Source organism: Pan paniscus, chromosome 19 (assembly GCF_029289425.2).
Source record: "Pan paniscus chromosome 19, NHGRI_mPanPan1-v2.0_pri, whole genome shotgun sequence".
In the NCBI taxonomy this organism is placed as follows: Eukaryota; Metazoa; Chordata; class Mammalia; order Primates; family Hominidae; genus Pan; species Pan paniscus.
Genome location: NC_073268.2, coordinates 76,794,719 through 76,820,430, shown reverse-complemented (window position 1 = coordinate 76,820,430; position 25,712 = coordinate 76,794,719). Strand labels below are relative to the sequence as shown.

Here is a 25,712-nt window from a genome sequence, read left to right as displayed (position 1 = left end):
TTACTTCTGGCCTTTAACAGTCATTACAAATGCTGCAATCAATAACTCTATTCAGATATTTTTGTCCACAGTTCAGATTTCTTCTTTAGAATAGATTCCCTAAACATTTAAAGCTACTGGTATATATTATTTTCTATATAGGTAGTACCAATCTGTAATCTTACCAAGAAGGTAACCATTTCAATAAAAATATTGAGAGGAATCTCTTTCTTTTATCTTTCCTAATCTAATAACAGGAAATGAAGTTTCATCTTATGTTTTACTTTTATTTCACCAAATGTTTACTACTGTAAAATGTTTTGCATTTTTTTATTGTTCAAACTTTCTCTCCTTTATCCACCTATCCAGGGGTGCCATGCACCTTAGTACTTTATTTTATTTTATTTTTATTTTTTTAAGAGATGGAGTCTCACTCTGTCGCCCAGGCTGGAGTGCAGTGGCGCAATCTCAGTTCACTGCAACCTCTGCCTCCTGGGTTCAAGCAATTCTCCTGCCTCAGCCTCCCGAATAGTTGGGACTACAGGTGCACGCTGCCACGCCCGGCTAATTTCTTTTGTATTTTAGCAGAGATGGGGTTTCACCATGTTCCCCAAGCTGGTCTCGAACTCCTGAGCTCAGACAATCCACCCGCCTCGGTCTCCCAAAGTGCTAGGATTACAGACGTGAGCCACTGCGCCCAGCCTCACATTTTAGTACTTTATTAATTTGTTGAACTCCTTATAGTTTAAGGATGCTAATTCTTTTTTCTTTTTTGAGATGGTGTTTTGCTCTTGTTGCCCAGGCTGGAGTGCAATGGTGCAATCTCAGCTCACCACAACCTCTGCCTCCCAGGTTCAAGTGATTCTCTTGCCTCAGCCTCCGGAGTAGCTGGGATTACAGGCATGTGCCACCACACTCAGCTAATTTTGTATTTTTAGTAGCGACGGGGTTTCTCCATGTTGGTCAGGCTGGTCTCGAACTCCCGACCTCAGGTGATGTGCCCGCCTCAGCCTCCCAAAGTGCTGGGATTACAGATGTGAGCCACAGTGCCCGGCCAGATGCTAATTATTTTCCTTAGTTTGTCGTTTCTCTGCAAAAGACCAATTTTGATTTAATAAAAGCAAAAAAGAGGAGGCAAGTAACGATATCATGGGAAGGCTTTAGTTAGAAGGATTATTTAGAAAACATTGGATTCTACTCAACTTGCCTCATATCCTCAATTTTTAAAAATTAGTATTGAGATAATTTTTAAATTTGTTCATGTTATTCACTCTCTTGATTTTTAGAATAATCTTTCATTTAAGTTTGAATCATAAAAATATAAAATTGAAATCAATTTCAGTTCCTAGTTTACAATTTACTTACACATTGAAACGCTAAGTTCAAACAAAGAAAACAATAACTGGAAAGGTTTGCAGTAAATCTGAAATCAATGAAAAAAGCTGAAGGTTAATTCTAACTTAATCTTTTTCCCCCAGCCAGATTCAAAGTGTTCTACTCTGGAACTCCAAGAGCTGCTCCGTCTAGATTCTGAAAGTCATATGAAAGGTTTTCAGTAAAACCTTGTACTGTTTCCTTGGGGCTCACTGAAATATTATTTCCTATTAGAGTCATTATCAGAAATAAAAGTCAATTCATAGTAATGAGAAAAATATGAACATACATACCTGAGTATTACATCAGACAAACTAAAAAACCTGTAATACTAAGAAAGTAACTTCAGTAAAAGGGAGAGTAGTAGGTCAATTTCATTAGTAAAGCATAAAAGGACTAAATAGAACCAAAAGAGGAAAGAGAAAACGACAGAATGTTACCTCCCACCAAGTCCTTCGATTCGTTCTCTTTCCTTGGGAAGTTCTGGCTTATGGTCCTGTGTCACCTCCACAGCTCTGACAAAGTCATCCTTCGGGTCATCCTGAATTCCAAGAACCACCCCTGAGTCACCTACGTGAGCTACATACATCTTCATGCCCCGTATGATGACCACACTGGCAGTTGTCCCTGATGTGCTAGGAAGACCCGTCATAGTCTTTGGCCATTCCGCTGTAATAAGAAATAAAATATTTTACTCTTACAAGTATAAACATTAATACACTGTCAGGATACAAATGGCAACAAACTCTGAATTAGCATGTTAACATTCGAATTAGCACAGGAAACAATTTAAGAAAAATATTCTGAAAACTACTAAAGGACTTAGGTTAATGAATACATTAATAAATTAATGTTATAAATAATGCAATTATGATACAACTATCAAACCAATCCTAAGAGATATATATTACAGGATAGGTTTACTACTGCTACATGACTCTTAGTCCTAACTACATTGATAGGAAAGAATGTGTTAAGAGGTTTTTTTAATCTGAATCAGTTTTGATTCAAGAGTTGTGGTATCATTTAGCCAGCCACTTAGCATCTGTTTACTCATATCTCTTCTAAAAGGCTTTCTGAAAAAGCTACTTGTTTTTCTGTTTTGTTGTTTTTTAGATTGAGTCTTACTCTGTCACCCAGGCTGGAGTGCAACCTCTGCCTCCTGGGTTCAAGTGATTCTCCTGACTCAGCCTCTCGAGTAGCTGGTATTACAGGCGCCTGCCACCATCCCCAGCTAATTTTTGTATTTTTAGTAGAGATGGGGTTTCGCCATGTTGGTCAGGCTGGTCTCAAACTCCTGACCTTGGGTGATCCACCCGCTTCGGCCTCCCAAAGTGCTGGGATCATGGGCATGAGCCACCGCACTCGGCTTGATTTGTTTTTGAAATAACTATTTTGAATAGTCACCACTTAACAAATTCCATTTACTGAGTATACTCACTGTATACCAAGTTCTATACTAAGAGCTTTACATGTATTATCTCAAATAATGCTTGTGACGAACTTATGAGACAGATATGATTATTCTCTTTATTTATTTACTTATTCCTCATTTTGCAGATAAGGATATCAATACTTTGAATAATTAAGAAACCTGCTTCAGATAACTCAAATATTTAGGGGCAGAATCCCTGTATATTAAATTACAAACCCTATATTGTTTAATTAAATTCACTGTCATTCAACAATTCTGAAGTATTCTGTAACACTAAACAAACTGCAACTTATAGTTCATGATGGCAAAATGAGTCCAAACAATGACATATTCTCCCCACCAAAATCCCACTGAAAGGACAGAATGTAAATATTAGAAATAAGTCCACAACATATAGACACACACAGAAAGGTCATAGTCAAAGATGAAGAATTCCTGGAAGTTTAAAGGAATAGAATTATGTTAAGAAAAAAAATAAAAATGCAGGCTTGTAATCCAACATAAGCAAAAAGAACAATCAGTAATAAAGACAGTAAATGAGTGTTCCATTTTTTTTTTTTTTTTTTTTTTTTTTGAGACGGAGTCTCGCTCTGTCGTCCAGGCTGGAGAGCAGTGGCATGATCTCGGCTCACTGCAAGCTCCGCCTCCCGGGTTCATGCCATTCTCCTGCCTCAGCCTCCCAAGTAGCTGGGACTACAGGCGCCTGCCACCACACCCAACTAATTTTTTTGTATTTTTTTAGTAGAGACGGGGTTTCACTGTGTTAGCCAGGATGTTCTCGATCTCCTGACCTCGTGATCTGCCTGCCTTGGCCTCCCAAAGTGCTGGGATTACAGGCGTGAGCCACCGCGCCTGGCCGATAATTTTTTTTTTTTTTTTTGAGATAACTCTTAACACACTGGGAGTGGTGGCTCACGCCTATAATCTCAGCACTTTAGGAGGCCAAAGCGGGTGGATCACGAGGTCAGGAGATCGAGACCATCCTGACTATGGTGAAACCTCGTTTCTACTAAAAATACAAAAAATTAGCTGAGCGTGGTGGCAGGTGGCCATAGTCCCAGCTACTCCGGAGGCTGAGGCAAGAGAATGGCATGAACCCAGGAGGCGGAGCTTGCAGTGAGCCGAGATCATGCCACTGCACTCCAGCCTAGGCAACAGTGCAACAGTGTGAGACTCTGTTCTCTTTCAAAAAAAAAGAAAAGAAAAAACCCTAACTCAACCAAAGAACTGTTAGAATAAACAAATATAATTGTAGAATACGAAATCAACATACTAAAATCAGTTGCATTTCTATTCACAAACTATCCAAAAAAAAAGTTAAGAAAACAATCCTATTTACAATAGCATCAAAAAGAATAAAATACTTAGGAATACATTTAACAAAGCAGGTGAAAGATCTGTATACTTAAACTGTAAGACACTGATGAAAAAACTAGAGAAGACAAAAATAAACATTAAAAATCTGTGTCCATGGATTGTAAGAATATTGTTAAAATGTCCATACTACCTAAAGAGATCTACAGATTTAATGCAATCTCTATCAAAATTCCAATGACATTTTCCACAAAAATAGAAAAAAAACCCTAAAATTTATACAGAACCACAAAAGACCCCAAATAGGTAAAGTAATCTTGAGAGAGAAGAACAAAGCTTAAAAGGCATCACATTTCCTGATTTGAAAGTGTAGTACAAAGCTATAGTAATCAAAACAGTATGGTACAGACATAAAAATACACCAAGGGAGTAGAAAAGAGAGCCTAGAAATAAACCCATGCATATATGGTCAACTACTCTTTTGACAAGGGCTCCAAAAATACACCCTGAAGCAGCCCGGCCAAAATGGTGAAACCCCATCTCTATCAAAAAATACAAAAAATAGCCGGGCATGTGTGCCTGTAGTCCCAGCTACTCAGGAGGCTGAGGTGGGAGAATCGCTTGAACCCAGGAGGTGGAGGCTGCAGTGAGTGGAGATGGTGCCACTGCACTCCAGTCTGGCCAACAGAGTGAGATCCTGTCTCAAAACAAGAAACAAACAAACAAACAAACAAAACTCTGAGGTAAGGATAGTCTTCAATAAATGGCACTGGAAAACCTGGATATCCACATGCAAAAGAATGAAATTGTACCCTTGTCTTATACCATACACAAAAATTAACTGGAAAGTGATTAAAAACTGAAATGTAAGAAATACATTGAAAGCATAAAACTCAGGCCGGATGCGGTGGCTCACACCTGTAATCCCAGCACTTTGGGAGGCCGAGGTGGGTGGATTACCTGAGGTCAGGAGTTCGAGACCAACCTGGCCAACATGGTGAAACCCCATCTCTACTGAAAATATAAAAATTAGCCGGATGTGGTGGTGTGCGCCTGTAATCCCAGCTACTCAGGCAGCTGAGGCAGGCAAATCTCTTGAACCTTGGAGGTGGAGGTTGCAGTGCGCCAAGATCGTGCCACTGCACTCCAGCCTGGGCAACAGAGTGAGACTCTGCTTCAAAAAAAAAAGAAAGAAAGAAAAGAAAAGAAAAACAAAAAGCACAAAACTCCTAGAAAAAAAACATAAGGAAAAATCTCGACATTGGTCTTGGCAATTACTTTTTTAATATGACCACCAAAAGAAATGGCAACAGGCTGGGTGCAGTGGCTCATGCCTGTAATCCCAGCACTTTGGGAAGCCAAAGTGGGTGGACCATGAGGTCAGGAGTTCTAGACCAGCCTGACCAACATGGTGAAAGCCTGTCTCTACTAAAAATACAAAAATTAGCCAGGCATGGTGGCGCACACCTGTAATCCCAGCTCAGGAGGGATCCTAACCTCAGGAGGCAGAGATTGCAGCGAGCTGAGATCACGCCACTGCACTCCAGCCTGTGTAGTACAGCGAGACTCTGTCTCAAAAAAAACAAAAACAAAAACAAAAACAAACAAAAAAACAGCAACAAAAGCAGAAAAAAACAGGTGGGCTACATCAAACTAAAAGGCTTCTGCACGGGAAAGGAAACCATCAACAAAATGAAACGGCAACTTTCAGGAGAAAATATTTACAAACTTTACACTATGTGGTAAGAGATTAATATCCAAAATATATAAGGAAATCATACAACTCAATAGCAAAACAAACAAACAAACAAACAAAAACACAGTTAAAAACTGGGCAGGCCGGGCGCGGTGGCTCATGCCTGTATTCCCAGCACTCTGGGAGGCCGAAGTGGGTGGATCACGAGGTCAGGAGTTCAATACCAGCCTGGCCAACACGGTGAAACCCCGTCTCTACAAAAAATACAGAAATTAGCCAGGCATGGTGGCAGGCGCCTGTAATCCTAGCCACTGGGGAGGCTGAGACAGGAGAATAGTTTGAACCCAGGGGGTGGAGTTTACAGTGGGCCGAGATCATGCCACTGCACTCCAGCCTGGGCGACAGGGCGAGACTCTGTCTCAAAACAAAACAAAACAAAACAAACCCCAAAAAAAACTGGGCAAATGACCTGAATAGACATTTGTCAAAGAAGTCATACAAATGGGCAACAAGTATATGAACAGAAGCTCAACATCAATCATCACGACAGAAATTCAAATCAAAAACAAAATGAGACAGGAAGATCGCTTGAGGCCAGGAATTTATCACCAGCATAGACAACATAGCGAGACCCATCTCCACTAAAAATTTAAAAATTAGCCGGGCATGGTAGCACACATCTGTAGTCCTAGCTACTCAGGAGGCTGAGACAGGAGGTTCCATTGAGCCAAGGAGTCTGGGGCTACAGTGATCACACCACTGCACTCCAGCCTGAGCAACAGAGCGAGAAGACCCATCTAAAAAAAAATTTAAAAAAATAAATAAATAAAGAGAGAGATAACCTCACACCTATTAGGATGGCTATCATCAAAAAGATAACAGTAAACAAGTGCTGGCCAGGATGTGAAGAAGGGAGAACATTTGTACACTGCTGATAGAAATGTAAATTGGCATAGCTATTATGGAAAATATTATAGAATTAAAAATATAACTAAAAATAGAAGTACCATATGACTCAGGAATTGCACCTCTGAATGTATATCCAAAGAAAATGAAATCAGTCTCTCAGAGAGATACATGTACCTCAACACTCCCTGCAGAATTATTCAAAACATCCAAGATATGAAAACAATCTAAGTATCCAGCAAGAGATAAATAAATAAAGAAAATGTATGTATACACAATGGAATATCGTTCAGCCATTAAAAAAAAAAAAGGAAATCCTGCCATGTGCAACACAAGGATGAACCTGTAGGACATTATGCTAAGTGAAATATGCCAAACACAGAAAAAACAAATACTGTGTGATCTTACTTATACGTGGAATCTAAAGAAAAAGTCACAGAAGGAAAGAGTAGAAGGATGGTTGCCAGGGATTAGGGGTTGGGAGAAGTGGGGAGATGTTGGTCAAACAGCACAAACTTCCCATTATGAGTAAGTTCTTAGTATCTAATGTACAACACAGAGAGTATAGTTAATAATACTGTTTTGTATACTTGAAATTTGCTGAAAATAAATCTTGAGTGTTCTCACCACCAAAAAAAAGGTAACTATGTGAGGTGATGGATGTGTTAATTAACTTGACTGTGGTAATCATTTCACAATGTATACATACATAAAATCATCTATCACACTGCACATTTTTTAAAAGCAACTAAAAAAACTATTCTTCAGAAGATACCATTATTAAAATAAAAACAACACACAGAACAGAAATACACACACCTATGCACCAAAGGAAAAGCATCCAGAATATATAAAATTTTCCTACAAATCAAATCAATGAGACAGACTACCCAAATGGGAGAATGGACAAAAAGCTTAAACAAGCCTTTTACAAAATAGGAAATCCAAACAGCCACAAAATATGCAAAGGTATTCAGCTTCTTTAATTATCAGAGAAATACTAATTTAAAACCACAATGAGATAGTGCTGCATAACTACAAGACCACACAAACTAAAGTTCGACAATAGCAACCAAACTGTGGTCAAGAAAATGGAGCAACATGTACTATCATCAACTACTGTGAAAGTGTAAACTGGTACATTGCAGGTAACATTTAGGCATTACTTATTAAAGGTAAAGATATGTATACTCTTTGACTACCTCCTAGGTATATACCACAAATTAACATATATATACAACAAATACATGAGTCAACCATGGTAGTATGTGCCTGTAGTACCAGCTGCTCAGGAGGCTGTGAGGCAGGGGGATCGCTTGAGCCCAGGAGTTTACAGCCTGGGAAATACAGCAAGACCCTGTCTCTAAAACAATAATAAGGGCTACAAATGGGCAACAGCCCAAGTTGTTCAACATGAAAATGGGCAATACTACATAAAGCACACAAGAATCTCACAAGCAGCACATTATAAAAGAACACATACAGCATGATTTTCTTCAAAAACAACCATCATGTTTAGAGAAAAGTGGTAAAACTATTAAGAAAAACAAGTAAACCATTACAGAACTCTCATGACGAAAGTCAGGAAGGTAGTTTTTTAGGGGGAGATAGAAATATGAGATCAGAAAGGACATACAGATATCTGCAGTGCAGACAATGTTCTTTCCTAACTGGATGGTGTTCAGTTTATAATTATTCATTGAAGTGTACATTTATGTTTTATGACCTTTTCTATACATATGCTATATTTTGCAATATTTAAAATAAAAAAAAAGCAGAGAAAAGGTATCAATTTTGCCGGCAGAAATCACAGCAAGGACAGCTTCATAGCCCATCCAGTTTGCAATCTGGTTGCAGAAGTTATTTCCTAGAAGCTCAGCCTAGAGTATATTGTATGTTTCTTCAGCCCTTTCAATTATTTGGGGTGTTTACTAGCTTTTGATAAAACCCTTTCTTCTGTTTTTTTTTTTTTTTTTTTTTTTAACAACAGGGTCTCAATATGTTGCCCAGGCTGGAGTGCAGGCTAATTCACAGGTGTGATCATCACATACTACAACCTTGACCTCCTGGGCTCAGGCAATCCTCCTGCCTCAGCCTCCCAAGCAGCTGGGACTATAAGCATGTGCTACTGTGCCTGGCTATCCTCTTTCTTTTTAAACAAACTGAAGTAAATTAAAAAACAAACAAACAAAAAAACTTCTACTACAATAAATGTGAATGAATAAATGAGGTGAACTCTCAGAAGTTCTACAGCACATTCAAAAAACAAAATTTGGCAGGGTACAGTGGCTCATGCCTACATTCACAGTGCTTTGGGAGGCCAAGGCAGGAGGACCACTTGAGGCCAGGAGACCAGCTTGGGGAACACAGCCACATTCTGTCTCTACAAAAAAAAAAAAAAAATTTTTTTTTTTAATTAACCAGGTTTAGTGGCATGCATCTGTTAGTTCTAACTTCTTCAGAGGAGGAGGCAGGAGGATCACTTGAGCTCAGGAGTTCAAGGCTGCAGTGAGCTATAATCGTGCCACTGCACTCCAGACTGGGCGACAGAGCAAGACTCAGTCTCCTAAAGAAAGAGTAAAAGAAAGAAAACACAACAAAATTTACCTACAGTATACAAATAATTCAGCCATTCACAAAATCACCTAAAACAAAATGGCAAGTGAAAAAACGAGCTAAAAATAAATATCCTTAGATGCAATATTATTTAAATCACACTTTTGGTCAAAAGCCTAACATGAACAAAGAGATATTTTGCAATGACCTAAAAATGACTAATTCATACTTTCCCTATTCATTTGAAATGTCACCTTTATTATATGCTACATTTTGCCTTAGATCTATTTCTAAACTCATCCTACTAATCTATTTATAGTACTTTTTAATAATTGGTAGTTTAAGTATCCCTCAATTCTTTTTCTTTTTTTGAGACAGTCTCACTCTGTCACCCAGGCCGGAGTGCAGAGGCGTGATCTTGGCTCACTGCAACCTCTGCCTCCTGGGTTCAAGGGATTCTCCTGTCTCAGCCTCCCGAGTAGCTGGGATTATAGGTATGTGCCACCCACCACACCAGGCTAATATTTTTGTATTTTTAGTAGAGACGGGATTTCACCATGTTCGCCAGGCTGGTCTCGAACTCTTGACCTTCAGTAATCTGCCACCTCGGCCTCCCAAAGTGCTGGTGGGATTACAGGCATGAGCCACTGAACCTGGCCTTCTTTTTCTTTTTAGTTTTCCTTTTTTTTTTTTTTTTTTTGAGACAGAGCCTTGCTCTGTCGCCCAGGCTAGAGTACAGTGGCTCAATCTCAGCTCACTGCAACCTCCGCCACCCAGGTTAAAGCAATTCTCGTGCCTCAGCTTCCAGAGTAGCTGGGATTACAGTTGTGTGCCACCACACCCATAACCCCAGTTACAGGAGGCTGAGGCTCGAGAATCACTTAAGCCTGGGAGGCAGAAGCTGCAGTGAGCCGAGATCATGCCATTGCACTTCAGCCTGGGTGACAGCAAGACTCTGCCTCCAAAAAAAACAAAAACAAAAAAATTAATCTTACATAGCTGGGTGCAGTCACTCATTCCTGCAGTCCCAGCTACTTGGGAGGCTGAGGCAGGAGGATGCTTGAGCCCAGGAGTTAGAAGCTATAGTGCACTGTGATTGAACCTGTGAATAGCTACTATACTCCCGCCTGGACAACACAGAGATCCTGTCGCTTAAAAAGGGGGGAGGGAGGTGCAGGCGCGGTGGCTTACATCTGTAATCCCAGCACTTTGGCAGGCCAAGGCAGGAGGGGATAGCTTCAGCCCAGGAGTTCAAGACCAGTCTGTGCAACATAGTAAGACCCTATCTCTACCAAAAAAAAAAAAAAAAAAAAGTAAAAAGAAAATTCTCCCACATACTTTTCCAAAGGAACTTTAGTAGCAACTTGCAAAATTAAAAAACCTTGAGATTCTGATTGAAACTGCACTAAATTTATATATTAAGGAACTGGTATTTTTATGTTGTCTTCCTTAACTATAGTATTTATTTTCTACTTTATATTTTAATTTTTTTAATGACATAAAACTAGAAGTGCATTAAAAGACAGCACCATCTAGTATACTAACTCTCACTTAAGTATTCTTTTCATTTTTTCCTCAGACAGAGTCTCACTCTGTCACCCAGGCTGCAATGCAGTGGCATGATCTTGGCTCACCACAACCTCCGCCTCCTCGGCTCAAGCGATCCTCCCACCTGGGCCTCCCAAGCAGCTGGGTTTGCCTGGGCTGGCTACAAGTGCACGCCACCACGCCCAGCTAATTTTTGTATTTTTTGTACAGAGGGGGTTCCACTATGTTGCCCAGGCTGGTCTTGAATTCCTGGGCTCAAGCAATCTGCCCACCTCAGCCTCCCAAAGTGTTGGGATTAGAGGTGTGAGCCACCATACCCAGCCTAAGGAAAATTTTCTTAAGCAAGAAAATATGCATGTCATAAAGGCAAAAACCAATAAATTGTTATAACATCTCTATTTTATAGGTAAGGATACCCTGGTGCAAATAGTTTTACTCAAGGTCACAAAGGTAGTAATGTGTCCGGAATTGGTGGGTTCTTGGTCTCACTGACTTCAAGAATGAAACCGCAGACCCTTGCCATGAGTGTTACAGTTCTTAAAGGCAGTGTGTCCAGAATTTGTTCCTTCTGATGTTCGGATGTGTTCGGAGTTTCTTCCTTCTGGTGGGTTCGTGGTCTCGCTGGCTTCAGGAGTGAAGCTGCAGACTTTCCCGGTGAGTATTACAGCTTTTAATGCCTTGCGTCTGGAGTTGTTCGTTCCTTCTGGTGGGTTGGTGGTCTCCCTGGCTTCAGGAGTGAAGCTGCAGACCTTCGCAGTGAGTGTTACAGCTCATAAAGACAGTGTGGACCCAAACAGTGTGCAGCAGCAAGATTTATTGCAAAGGGCAAAAGAACTAAGATTCCACAGTGTGGAAGCCACGCCACCGTGTTGCCAATGTTGGCTGGAGAAGCCTGCTTTTATTCCCTTATCTGGCACCACCCACATCCTGCTGATTGGTCCATTTTACAGAGAGCTGATTGGTCTGTTTTACAGAGAACTGATTGGTCCGTTTTGACAGGGTGCTGATTGGTGCATTTACAATCCCTGAGATAGACACAAAAGTTCTCCAAGTCCCCACTAGATCAGCCAGACACAGAGCACTGACTGGTGCATTTACAAACCTTGAGCTAGACACAGAGTGCTGACTGGTATATTTACAATCCCTTGGCTAGACATATTCTCCAAGTCCCCACCCGATTAGCTAGATACAGAGTGCTGATTGGTGTATTTACAATCCCTTAGCTAGACATAAAGGTTCTCCAAGTCCCCACTAGACTCAGGAGCCCAGCTGGCTTCGCAGTGGATCCCGCACCAGGGCCGCAGGTGGAGCTGCCTGCCAGTCCCGGGCCTTGCGCCCACACTCCTCAGCCCTTGGGCCTGCACTCCTCAGCCCTTGGGCAGTCGATGGGACCGGGCACCATGGAGCAGGGGGTGGTGCTCATTGGGGAGGCTTGGGCTGCGCGAGGCGGGGTGGGGGCCTCAGGTATGGCAGGCTGCAGGTCCCAAGCCCTGCCCCATGGGGAGTCAGCTAAGGCCTGGCGAGAAATCCAGCGCAGCGCTGGTGGGCCAGTACTGCTGGGGGACCCGGCGCACCCTCCGCAGCTAGTGGCCCGGGTGCTAAGCCCCTCACCGCCTGCGGCCAGCAGCACCAGCTGGCCGCTCCGAGTGCAGGGCCTGCAGAGCCCACGCCCACCTGGAACTCGCGCTGGCCCACAAGTGCAGCACGCAGCCCCAGTTCCCACCCGCGCCTCTCCCTCCACACCTCCCCCACAAGCTGAGGGAGCCGGCTCCGGCCTCGGTCAGCCCAGGGAGGGGCTCCCACAGTGCAGTGGCGGGCCGAAGGGCTCCTCAAGCGCAGCCAGAGTAGGCGCCGAGGCTGAGGAGGCGCTGAGAGCCAGCGAGGGCTGCCAGCACGCTGTCAACTCTCAGTAAGTGGAGAAGCTGGAATTCGAACCTAGGCAGTACAACTCTAGGGCACATACTCTCAATCACTTAAGAGTTCTTACAGAATTCCAATTCCAAAGTAGTACGGAGATGTAAGCCTTCAGGGAAGCAATTTGAAAATACTTATTGGCAACCATCAAAAGGTATACATTGTTTAAGCAAATAATTCAGTTTTGAGAATTTTTTCTGAAGAAATAGTCCAAATGAAAAAAAAAAAAGGCTACACTGCTTTCACTTTAGCCCTTATTTAAAGGGCTTATTTAAGCAGTAATACTACTTAGTATTACATAGTACACAATTCCCCAATTCCACAGACTGAATGGAATATCAACTGGCTGGACAAAAACTAATAGCTTCTCCTGAAAGCTCTTAACTGATAGGTTAGGAAGCCTATTATGGTAGAAAAGGCCAAGTGCAAGACTTTGGAGCACCTCAACAATGAGACTCTACTCCAAACTAATAATTTAAAAGCACTGTCGCATCCTTCAAAGAATAACAAAGATTCCTGCCACCAGTAAAACATGAAAGAAGAAGGGGTGGTAAATCCCATCTATTCCTATTACATAGTTTGCCCACTGCAAAAGTCTGATAGCTCTTGGAAAATGACAGTGAATTATCATAACCAAATGGTGACTCCAAATGCTGCTGTTTCTTATTTATTCTCTTCATTGAAAAAAAACAGACTGTTATCTGGTACACGTCCAGCAGCAAGACCCTGATGAAACTGCTACCTAGATTCCTAAAAGTATCCGGGTTTCTGATCTTTTTATATCTTCAGCTTTACCTTTCCTTTTTTTGCAAGAATAATTCTATTTTCTTTTTCTTGAAGCAATAGTATGTAAACCACCAAATCCCATCAATTTTAAATATTTATAGTATTTAATTCCTACACACAAGGACAGTCTCCTACATAACTACGATCCCATCAAAATCAGGAAGTTAACAATGATACCATACCACCTGCATACAGGTTTGTAGCCTAGGAGCAACAGGCTATACAATCTAGGTGTGCAGTAGGCTATACCATCTAGGTTTGTGTCAGTACACTCTGATATTTGCACACCAACACAAAATCACCTAAGACACATTTCTCAGAACATATCCCTGTTGTTAAGCAACATATGACTGTATATAAAATTATAGAAAAAATAATCTACAAGACAGAAAGTGGCTCAGTGGTTACCTAGAAATGGAGATTGGAGAATGTGGGATAATTGCAAATGGTCACAAGGAAACTTTTGGGCGTGATAGATGTTTATTGCTTTGAATGTGATGATGGCTTGACATGCGCATATGTCAAAAATTATCAAAGAGTATACTTTAAATGTGTACCATTTATTGTATGTCAATTATACCTCTATAAATCTGTTTTCTTTTTTTAAATACCCACATGTAGCCACTGACTACATGTAGTCAGTGGCTACATGTGTACTCCAGTCAATTGGACAGCACATAGGTAAAGGACAAAAACAAAAATGATAGGAGGACTTAATTGTGAAAGCAGAGCTGTATACCTCTTAGAAGAGAACACAATAGCATCTTTAAAAACATGAGATATCAAGAAAATGATTAATAAAATTACATAAGTTTAAGATCTTCTGTTCATTAATAAACATCACGAAGTGAAGAGACAAACTAAAAACTGGAAGATACCTGCTAACTCTGTAACAAAGAATTAGTATCCAAAATACATAAAGAATTTTGGGCCAGGCGCGGCAGCTCACACCTACAATCCCAGCGCTTTGGGAGGCCGAGGCAGGTGGATCACTTGAGGCCAGGAGTTCAAGACCAGCTTGGCAAACATGGTGAAACCCCATTTCTACAAAAAACACAAAAATTAGTCAGGCATTGTAGCACATGCCTGTAATCCCAGCTACTCAAGTGGCTGAGGCAGGAGGATTGCTTGAAACTGGGAGGCAGAGCCAAGATCGTGCCACTGCACTCCAGCCTGGGTGACAGAGCAAGACCCTGTCTCAAAAAAAAACCCAACAAAACAAAAAAACCCCACAAAATACATAAAGAATTTCTACAAATCAGCAAGAAAACAATTCAGTGTTAACATGGGCAAAAAAATTAAAAGGTATTTCATAAAAAGAAAACATGGCCAGGCATAGTGGCTTATACCTATAATGTCAGCACTTTAGGAGGCCAAGGCGTGCAGATCACTTGAGGTCAGGAGTTCGAGACTAGCCTAGCCAACATGGTGAAACCCTAACTCTACTAAAAATAGAAAAATTAGCTGGGGTGGTGGTGCATGCTTGTAATCCCAGCTACTTTGGGAGGCTGAGGCAGGAGGATCGCATGAACCTGGGAGGCAGAGGTTGCAATGAGCTGAGATCGAGGCACTGCACTCCAGCCTGGGCAACAGGGCAACAGAGCGAGACTCCGTCTCAAAAATAATAAGGTACTCAATCTTATGAGTAATCAGGGAAATGAGAATTAAAACCACAATAAGATATAATTTCACCACCATAAAATGCAGACCACTTCAAGTATTGGCAAGAAGGTGAAAGAATGATACTCTCCTACACTTCTTCAGGGGAATAAACAGGTATAAACACCTTGGAAAGCAATTTGGCAATATCTAGTGAGGTCCAAGATATCATATCTCATGACCCAGCAATTGTTCCCCTAGTACACTAGAGCAGGGTCAGCAAACCTTTTCTATGAAAGACCAGAAAATACTTTTGGCTTTGCAAAACATATGGTATCTGTCACAACTATTCAACTCTGCTGTTGAAGTGTGAAAGCAGTTACAGACATTGTATAAACAAATGATCTTGGCAGTGCTCCAATAAAAAAAATTTTATCTACAAAAATTGGTGGTAGCCCAATGCGGCCTGTAGGCTTTACTTTGCCAAACCTGGGCTCTCAGAGAACCCCTCAGATATTTGAAGAACCACCAAAGGCATGTACGGAAATATTCCAAACATCATTGTTTTTAATTATAAATAGTTGTAAAACTAAATATCCTTCAAGGATACAATGGATGAGCACGATATTGGTATATTTATACTATCCATAAGTGAAAATGAACGAACTAGAGCTACGTGTGTCAACATGAAGAAATCACATACAATACTGAACCAAAAAAGTAAGACCCAGAAGAATAGAGTAGTACCCCCTTATCGCAGGGGCATATGTTCCAAAACCCCCAAAGGATGCCTGAAACTTTGGATAGTACCAAATCCTACATACACTATGTTTTTTCCTATACGTACATACGTATCTTTTTTTTTTTTTTTTTTTGAGACAGAGTCTCACTCTGTTGCTAGGTTGGAGTGCAGTGGCGCGATCTCGGCTCACTGCAATCTCCACCTCCCGGGTTCAAGCAATTCCCCTGCCTCAGCCGCCCGAGTAGCTGCGACTACAGGTGCGCACCACCATGCCCGGCTAGTTTTTTGTATTTTAGTAGAGACAGGGTTTCACCATGTTGGCCAGGATGGTCTTGATCTCCTGACCTCATGATCCGCCCACCTCTGCCTCCCAAAGGGCTGGGATTACAGGCGTGAGCCACCGTGCTTGGCTCCTATAAATACATATCTATGATAAAATGTAATTTATAAATTAGGCACAGTAAGAAATTAACAACATTAATAAAATAAAACAAGTATAACAATATGCCAGCATTACTACTCTTGCTCTTTGGGTCCATTATTAAGTAAAATAAGAGTCACTTGAACATAAACACTGCAATACCATAAGAGTTGATCCGATAACCACACCCAAGATGGCTACTAAGTGACTAACAAGCTACTAAGTGACTAACAGGTAGGTAGCATATACAGCGTAGATATGCTGGGCAAAGAAATGATTAACATCCAGGGCTGACACAGTGGGACGAGACAAGATTTCATCATGCTACTCCCAACAGCACACAAGTTAAACTTACAAATTGTTTATTTCTACAATTTTATATTTAATATTTCAACATTGAACAAAGGTAACAAACTGCAGAAAGTGAAACCAACACATAAGGGATGACAATAGCATACATATAGTAAGATGTCATATATAAGTTATAAAAACCATGCAGGCTGGGCACTGTGGCTCACACCTGTAATCCTAGCACTTTGGGAGGCCAAGGCGGGTGGATCACGAGGTCAGGAGTTCGAGACCAGCCTGGCCAACATGGTGAAACCCCATCTCTACTAAAAATACAAAAAATTAGCTGGGCGTGGTAGTGCGCGCCTGTAATTCCAGCTACTGGGGAGGCTGAGGTAGGAGAATCACTTGAATCCAGGAGGCGGAGGTTGCGGTGAGCCGAGATCACGCCATTGCACTCCAGCCCGGGAGATTAAGCAAGACTCCGTCTTAAAAAACAAACAAACAAAATACAAAATGTACTGTATATTGGTTAAAGATATACATAATAAAGGCCGGGCGCGGTGGCTCACGCCTGTAATCCCAGCACTTTGGGAGGCCGAGGAGGGCACATCACTAGGTCAGGAGATCGAGACCATCCTGGCTAACACGGTGAAACCCCGTCTCTACTAAAAATACAAAAAATTAGCCGGGCGTGGTGGCGGGCGCCTGTAGTCCCAGCCACTCGGGAGGCTGAGGCAGGAGAATGGTGTGAACCCAGGAGGTGGAGGTTGCAGTGAGCTGAGATCGCGCCATTGCATTCCAGCCTGGGCAACAAGAGCAAAACTCCATCTCAAAAATAAAACAAAACAAAACAAACAAAAAAACTTATTTCTTAGAAGGCAAGCATAATAAAAGGGCAGTAAACATATATATGTGAATATAAATTAGGCATAACCTAAAACTTATGATCATGAATAAAGAAAAAAGAAAAATAATGACCTTTTAATAAAGAATATATTCAGGCCTGGATGTGGTGGCTTATGCCTGTAATAACAGCATTTTGGGAGGCCAAGCTGGGAAGACTTCTTGAATCCAGGGTAAGGAACCAGCCTGGGCAACATGGCAAGACCCTGTCTCTATAAAAAAAAAATTTAAAAAAAAAATTAGCTGGGCACATGCCTGTAGTCTCAGCTACTTGGCAGGCACATGCCTGTACTCTCAGCTACTTGGCAGGCACATGCCTGTACTCTCAGCTACTTCAGAGGCTGAGGCAGGAGGATCCCTTGAGCCAAGGAAGTCAAGGCTGCAGGGACCTTTGATCATGCCATTACACTCCAGCCTGGACAACAGAGCAAGACCCTGTCACAAAAAAAAAAAAAAAGAATATATTTATCTACTCTTTCATTCCATACTGTATTTACCAAATCTCCCTACCTCAAGACAAAAATAAGCCATTTAAAAAATTTTCCTTTGTAAATTTGGGAGGCGTATACATCATTAGAAAGACAAGAGAGGTCAAGCTTAACACCAAATAATTCAAGAAGGGCTCAGTAACATAGAAAAGGTATAATTTTAAAATGTAAGACAGTCCACATTCATCAGGATTTTTTTTTTTAATGGAAAAGTTAACAAGCATTAGAATATGGGGAAATTGAAGCCTTCATACATTGCTGGTAGGAATGTAAAATGGTACAGCTGCTGTGTAAACAGTTTGGCAAGTCCTTAAAATGTTAAACATAGAATTACCATATGATCCAGCAATTCCACTTATAGGTTCATACCCAAAAGAATTGAAAAACTGGGATGCAAACAAATGCTTGTACACCAATGTTCACAGCAGTACTAGTCACAATAGCCAAAAACTGGAAACAACCCAAATGTCCATCAACAGAAAACTGGATAAACACAATGTGGCATGCATACATCTATATGATGGGATATTATTCAGCAGAAATTCTGACTCATGGTACAATATGAATGAACTCTAACTCTAAAGACATGCTAAGTAAAATAAGTCAGACACAAAAGAACACTTTTCTACTTAAATGGAGTACTGGAATAGTCAAATTCATAGCAGTACAAAGTAGAATGGGGAGGTTACCAGAGATGGGAAAGGGGGAAACAATGAGATATTATTTAATGGACACAGAGTTTCTATTTGAGCTGATGAAGTTTTGAAAACTGATAGTGGTGATGGTTGTACAACATTATGAATACACTTAATGCCACTAAATTATATACCTAAAAATGGCTAAAATGGTATAAATTTTATTTATTTATTTATGAGACAGAGTCTCACTTCTTCTCCCAGGCTGGAGTGCAATGGCGTGATCTCAGCTCACTGCAACCTCTGCCTCCCGGGTTCAAGCAATTCTCCCACCTCAGCCTCCCCAGTAGCTGGGATTACAGGTACACACCACCACGTGCAGCTAATTTTTTTGTATTTTTAATAGAGACGGAGTGTCACCATGTTGGCCAGGCTGATCTCAAACTCCTGACCTTGGGTGATCCGCCCGCCTTGGCCTCCCAAAGTGCTGGGATTACAGGCGTGAGCCACCACGCCTGTCCTGGTATAAACTTTATGTTATCTGTATTTTAGCACAATTTTTTAAAAGGAGAAATTTTAATTAAAAAAATGGAAGAAAGTCCATTTATTTACTTACACTCAACAGAAATTCAACTAAACTCAACTAGTTGTTGAGCAGCTACTTTGGGCAAGGTATTATGTGGTCAATCCTAAAACGATTAAAGGTGAGTAAGGCAGTATCTCTGGCCCCAAAGACCTCAAGATTTAGCTGACAGGCAGATACTATAGCAGACTAGCATCTCCCAGTGGTCTGTGTAATCTTTATAGGGATTCTACAAGGCCAAAACTATTTTCATAATAATTCTAAGAGTTTATTTGCCCTTTTCACTGTGCTGACATTTGTACTGATGGTAGAAAGCAATGGCTGGTAAACTGCTGGTACCTTGGCAGGAGTCAAGGCAGTGGCACCAGATTGAGCCATTAGTCATTGCATTCTTCACAGCTACCTAATTACAGTCCAAAAAAAGCAAGCTAGTTTCACTTAAGAATATTCCTGGCCAGGAGTGGTGGCTCATGCCTGTGGGAGGCCGAGGCAGATGGATCACTTGAGGTCAAGAGTTCGAGACCAGCCTGGCCAACATGGCAAAACCCCATCTCTACTAAAAAAAATACAAAAATTAGCTGGGTATGATGGCACATGCCTATAGTCCCAGCTACTCAGAAGGCTGAGGCACGAGAATCGCTTGAACCTGAGAGGCGGAGGTTGCAGTGAGCTGAAATTGTGCCACAGCACTCCAGCCTGGGCAATACAGTGAGACTCCGTCTCAAAAAACAAAAATTAAAATTAAAAAAAGAATATCCTTGATGACACAATAAAAATTAATTGTATTAAATCCCAACCCATGAATACCTACTTTTTTTTTCTGTTGCCCAGGCTGAGTGCACAGGCTCCATCATGGTTCACTGTAACCCCACCTCCCAGGCTCAAGCGATCCTTCCATCTCAGCCTCTGGAGTAGCAGAGACTACACGCACATGCTACCATGCCAAGCTAATTTTTTATTTTGTATAGCAACAGGGTCTTGCCATGTTGTCCAGGCTGCACATCTTTTTAATATTCTATATGACAAAAAGGAGACTATATAAACAGGCTTTTGTTACATACTACAGGAAAAGCACCTGTGATTGTCTGAGTCATGTAATGAACTAGCCACATTTTTCATGGACCATCATCTTTACTTGAGAGACTGATAAACTGTGTTAATAAGACTTGGGCATTTGGTGTACGTCTTCAACATAAAGTGAGCTTTTCGCTTCAAGAAAAACTGACAGTATTTGTTCTCAGTGATACATTTCTAATTGTTGCTTGAAAAATACATTTTGGATAATGTGTATCCACAACAGTGAACTAGATAGCTTCCCAATATTTAAAGAGTTTTCTGATGAGATCAGTGATATTAACAAACATGATTTTCTTTGATATTGTATAATGAAATGTGTTGCTATTCAGAGGACGTTCTTAACTAAGTGAACCATTATTTTCCAAATAACTAATGCACTATGTCACAAAAATCACACATGGATGAGATTCGTTCAAAGTACAAAATAGACCAATGGATCTTAACGTATTAAGTATGAAATTCATTACTAAGGTTTCAAATTCCAATTCAGCAAACTTTAAGAAACTACTTTTCTTCCACCTTTCTCTGGGGGGGAAAATAGCTACCATTTTAGTGCAGAATATCCACAATTATCTGAAAAGACTAATAAAATATTTCTCCTTTTTCCTACTACATATGCATGTGGGGCTGCTTTTTCTTTAGATACTTCAACCAAATAGCGCAAGAGATTGAGTGCAGAAGTGTATATGATAATTCAGCTGTCTTTTTTTTTTTTTTGAGACGGAGTCTCACTCTGTTGCCCAGGCTGGAGTGCAGTGGCCCAATCCCAGCTCACTGCAACCTCCGCCTCGCGGGTTCAAGCAATTCTCTCTGCCTAAGCCTTCTGAGTAACTAGGATCACAGGCATGCACCACCACACCCGGCTAATTTCTGTATTTTTAGTAGAGACGGGGTTTCACCATGTTGGCCAGGCTGGTCTCAAACTCCTGACCTCAGGTGATTCGCCTGCCTTTGTGTCCCAAAGTGCTGGGATTACAGGCGTGCGCCCGGCCATTCAGCTGTCTTCTATTAAGCCAGACATTGAAAGAGGTTTGCAAAATGTAAAACAACCCCACTCCTCCCACCACTATTTCTTATTTGGGGAAAAAAGTGGTTTTTCTTTAAAATATATATATAAACATATAAGTTTGTTTTTAAAGAAATATTTTTAAATTGCCTAAGTTTAAATTTCTCATATAGTAAATACTGGAAGATGTAGCCCACATAAAAACTCTTTGGGGTCCTCAATAAGCATATAAAGGGTTCTGACAGCAAAAAGTTTGAGAACTATTACTACAATCCAATGAGCACTACAAAAGTAGAAAAAAGGGTGCTCAATTCCAAAAGAAAGTAGTCTTCACAGAAGAAAACATACTGACTGGGAATCTACATGATGGATATATTTTTGTTTGAGTTTTCCTTGTTGGGAGGGCAGGGTGAGAGAGGCAGAACCCAAGAAAATGGAAATGGAGTATTTCCATGTGCCCTGAAAAAAGGTGAGTAGAGACTAATGTAATGGAAATTCGTGTTAACAAATATAATTTACTGGAGAGGCTGAATATGTACAGGAAAGGGGTTGGCCTGCAGATTGCAAACTACAGTTTACTTTACAGAAAATGTGGAGCCATCCAAGAATTTGTGATTGAAAAAAAATTTTAAACCTTCGTTTCCTTTGTCAAGACTCCCAAAATAATTAGCATACTTTATTTTTTTTTTTCAAGCTTTGAGGACGAAGTCTGAGGTCTAGCTGTGGTACAAAACAAACTTTAACATTTTTCTGGAGTATAAGGCTCTAAACTTTATGCATCATAAGAGTGACAGCTTAATTCGAAAAGTCTGTGTATGTAAAACTAAACCATACATATTTACATTTAACAGCATGGCCCCTGCTTTATTAAAAAATGTTCCGGAAGGTCCGGCAGGGTAGCTCACGCCTGTAATTCCAGCACTTTCGGAGGCCGAGGAGGGAGGATCGCTTGAGCCCAGGATCGCTTGTTGCCCAGCCTGGGCAACAAAGTAAGACTGCCCACACCCGTCCCCCGCCCCTGCCCGTCTCTTAAAAAAAAAAATTTTTTTTTAATACTAATGTAACGGAGTTTATTCCTTAAAGATTTTTTATCCTTAAAGTTCAAACATATGGCAAATTCATGTTACTCCAAGTATACTGCAAAATAAACAGGACTCTAAATAGTTCTGTGTCTAGTCTTCCTCTCTTGTGCTGCTGTCGACTTCTCGTTGCCCTGCAGTCAATGATATCACATATTTCTACAATACACTACAGTGCTTTCAGCTCTACGGTGCCTACACAAAAACAAAATAAATCCATAAAGAGGGGCCCCTGGGATGGATGGGAAACGCCTTCAACAAGCCTAGTGGCTGGTTTTTGAGTCAATCAACTAATTCTTGGCAGAAAGCCAAGCAAATGGAAAACAGACTTTGAAACCGGCTAATCTACAACTCTATGACAATACCTTTCTAAAAATGTTCTGTATTTGCTAAATCTAACTCTTTTCTCTATGTCTCTATCCCTCTGCTGAAAATAAAGCAACTTTATTATGCTGCCATAAACAAGGTTTTTTCCCACCACTGGAAGTATTGTCTTCTTTGCTCTAACAAAGATGCATGCCATTTATTCACTGCAATAGATAAGCAATTATAATGCTGTAAGATGATTCTGTAAATGTTGGGCACAGAAATCCTGCCTGCTTTACAAACATTTAAAAAAACTTAGATGAAACTACAACTACACCGAAATTTTTAGACATTTAAGACCTTTATTTCCTTCTAGCATACAATAATTCCTTGCCTTTTCTTATTTTGATGGGCAGTTACAATTTATAAGTACTTTTTAAACTAGGAACGGTTGAGAACTATCTGAAAGCAATCAGCTAAGGCAATTTCCAAAAAGAAAGCCCAAGCAGAATCTAACGCACACCCTTAACACGGGGCCAGTTTTTAAGAGGTAACAACACGTTCCGCGTTTTTAGTTTTCATAAGCAGTACAGGTTTATGATCCTAAAAACATCTCACCATCATTACAACGGAATTCCTTCCAAAACTTTAAGTTGCCGGATGGTTACATTTCAGCCCTTCTAAATTAGCTTACGCTTTACTCCAGCAACCAACCCCAGCAATCCCGGGTCAATCTGGAGAACTGACACCACCGGTAGGAGGCAACCGAGAGGGATAAGAGTTTCAGGAGCAGAATTATGACAGATTCTCTAAGGAAACACTACAGTTTTTCCTTCGCCTGGCCCAGGTGCAACATCGATTTATCTTTTGGCCAAAATCTGGCGCCAGGTTTCAAACACGTTTTCTCTGGTTGCCACCAAAGTGAAGCAGGGAAGGGAGTGGACTGCTTCCCATTGATCCTTGGAGGATGGAAATAAAGCAAGAAGAGGCTGCAGGGAGACGAAAATCCTATCTTCCCCAAGGCCACTTGGTTTGCCCGGACCTCCACCCAGCAAAGCGCTATTACAGCTTTTAGTCACTTCCATCAGTGTATACTTTGGTTGCGCTCTGGGTGCCGGGGGCCCAAGCGGGGCTGGTGCCATAAAAGCCCTGAACTGCCTGAAAAAGGGGCGGGCGCCAAACAAGCCAGGGAACTTACCCAGTTTCTTCCACATGGCGAGGTGACAAGCGAGAAAGCCTTTGCGGATGGCAGCGCAAACCTTAGCCGGCTCGGACGAGGTGAAACCCTTCTGCTTCTTGATGAAACCCCACAAGTGCTCCCGGGCAAACTGTGCCGCCTCCCGCCCGCCGTGCCCGTCGCACACGGCGAAAAAGGCCACGGAGGAACGGCGGCGGCCGCAGCGGCTGGGTGCCGGCGAGGCCCCGGCGTCCGGGAGAGGGTCGCGAGCCTCTCGGGCTGCCACCGCTGGGCCTTTCCCCGAGACTTCGCCGCCGGGAAGGGCAGCCGGCGACGGCCGCGGAGGCAACGGCTGAGACAGCGACCGCCGCGGCGAGGGCTTTTCTTCAGCCGTCGGTTCGGGCTCCACAACGATTTGAGTAACGTCCTCCATGTACTTCCTCCCGCCCTGGTCGGAGAAGACGCTCACTCCCAGCGAGTACAGCCCCGCCATGGCCGGCTGGCCGGGATCCCGCCGGTCCCACGCAGCCCGCCGAATCCGGCGGCGGGAGACACACTAGGCGCTCGCCGGCCAACTATTGTTTATCTTCGACGACGCCGAGAAGGGGGAGGGGGCGGTCCCGGAGAAGGGGGGGCGCGCGATGTCTGGACTTGTCCGCGAGAGCTGGGCCGGAGCGCCGGGGCGAGCGGAGCCAGGCAGTTGCGCCTGCGCACTGCGCTTCCCCCCGCCCGCGCCCACCACACAAATCAGGCGTTCTCCCCCGCTGACGTCACTCGGCTCTCTAAGCTCGACCAATCCGGAGTCGAGTGGAGCGAGCCCGCCCTCCGTCCCCGCCTTCGCTCCCGCCTGCGACGGCCGCGCTCCCTCCTCCCGCCGCTGGCGCTGGGCCCGCGCACCTCCTAGTTTGCTTCCCCCACGCCGCGGGCGTTTTGGCCCTCCGGGTTGTCGGCAGTTGCTGATCCTTTCCCGAGCGGCTTGGTCTGTGTAGGCTTTTGGCTCAGTCCAGGGTTCTTAATGCGGCCTGCTGGCCTTGGCGTCCCGCTGCTTGCTTTGCTAGGAAGGTGGTGTGGGCTCGGGCCCCCAGCGAGTGGAGAATGAAGGGAGAAGAGTTCACCCTCCTCCTAAGCGAAATGGCGGGAAACCTCCCTTCCAAAGGGCGATTGTGAGCTGGCCGGAACAAGTGCGGCACCCTTGAGCTGGATCTGGGTGGGACGTATCCGACTGGGAATGGAGGAGGGAGGGAGTCCAGTTCTGTTGTTTAAAAAGCGCTTAGGAAATTTCCACCGTCAGCTGCACAGTCTCGGTTCACATAACTAGGTATGTCAGAGACTAAGAGGGCTGTATTCTAACGAATTCCTAGGCAGATCTTTTCAGCTTTTGTTAAAGGTAGTGCTCGTTCCGACCAGCTCTGGATACAGCATTTTATTCCTGCGGTATCACTTCAAGTTATCACTTGAAAATAACTGACAAACACTGCCAAGAGCCCCAGTGCTCTAACGGTTTGGTGATCGTCCCCTCTCTTCACCGAGTCGGTCACAATCCCAACGCTAAAACCTTTGCACGGATTTTCATGGAGTTAAGCCGCAGAGCGAGGAATACACTAGTATTTGCTCAGTAGCATACGTTTTGTAGTTGAATCACTTTAAAGTTCACTTTTCCCGTTTTTGGCCATTTCTTCATCAATCTGTACTTTCCTGTAAAACCTTTGAGATTTTCAAATGGCCTAAAAACAGTATAGAAACGGGAATGGGGGGAATGTACATACAGTTGGCACAAGAAATACAAATAGAAAAAATCTTTATATCAATAAAAATATAAATAAGCAAAATCAGCTCAAGAAAATGTAGAAAATCTGAATAGATCAACTAAGTAAAAATAAATACAATCGAAGATATT

General features: G+C 42.2%; 1 protein-coding gene across 3 annotated transcripts in view; it reads right to left on the bottom strand.

Annotated features, from left to right (window-relative positions):
- The window catches only part of PPM1D (protein phosphatase, Mg2+/Mn2+ dependent 1D), a 63,687-nt gene extending 38,782 nt beyond the window's left edge, over positions 1-24,905 (bottom strand). For 2 of the 3 annotated variants that reach the window (XR_010110693.1, XR_010110694.1), the window contains exons 1-2: positions 23,837-24,540; positions 1,794-2,022 (exon numbers count right to left, since the gene is read on the bottom strand). Coding sequence is in view for 1 of the 3 variants with exons in the window: in XM_003814465.5 (XP_003814513.1) it covers positions 1,794-2,022; positions 23,837-24,308 (701 nt within the window). In the remaining 2 variants the exon portion in view is untranslated. Of the gene's footprint in view, positions 1-1,793; positions 2,023-23,836 lie in introns of all 3 variants that reach the window. The other variant, XM_003814465.5, reaches the window with a different exon arrangement.
- Between the last annotated feature and the right edge of the window lie 807 nt (positions 24,906-25,712).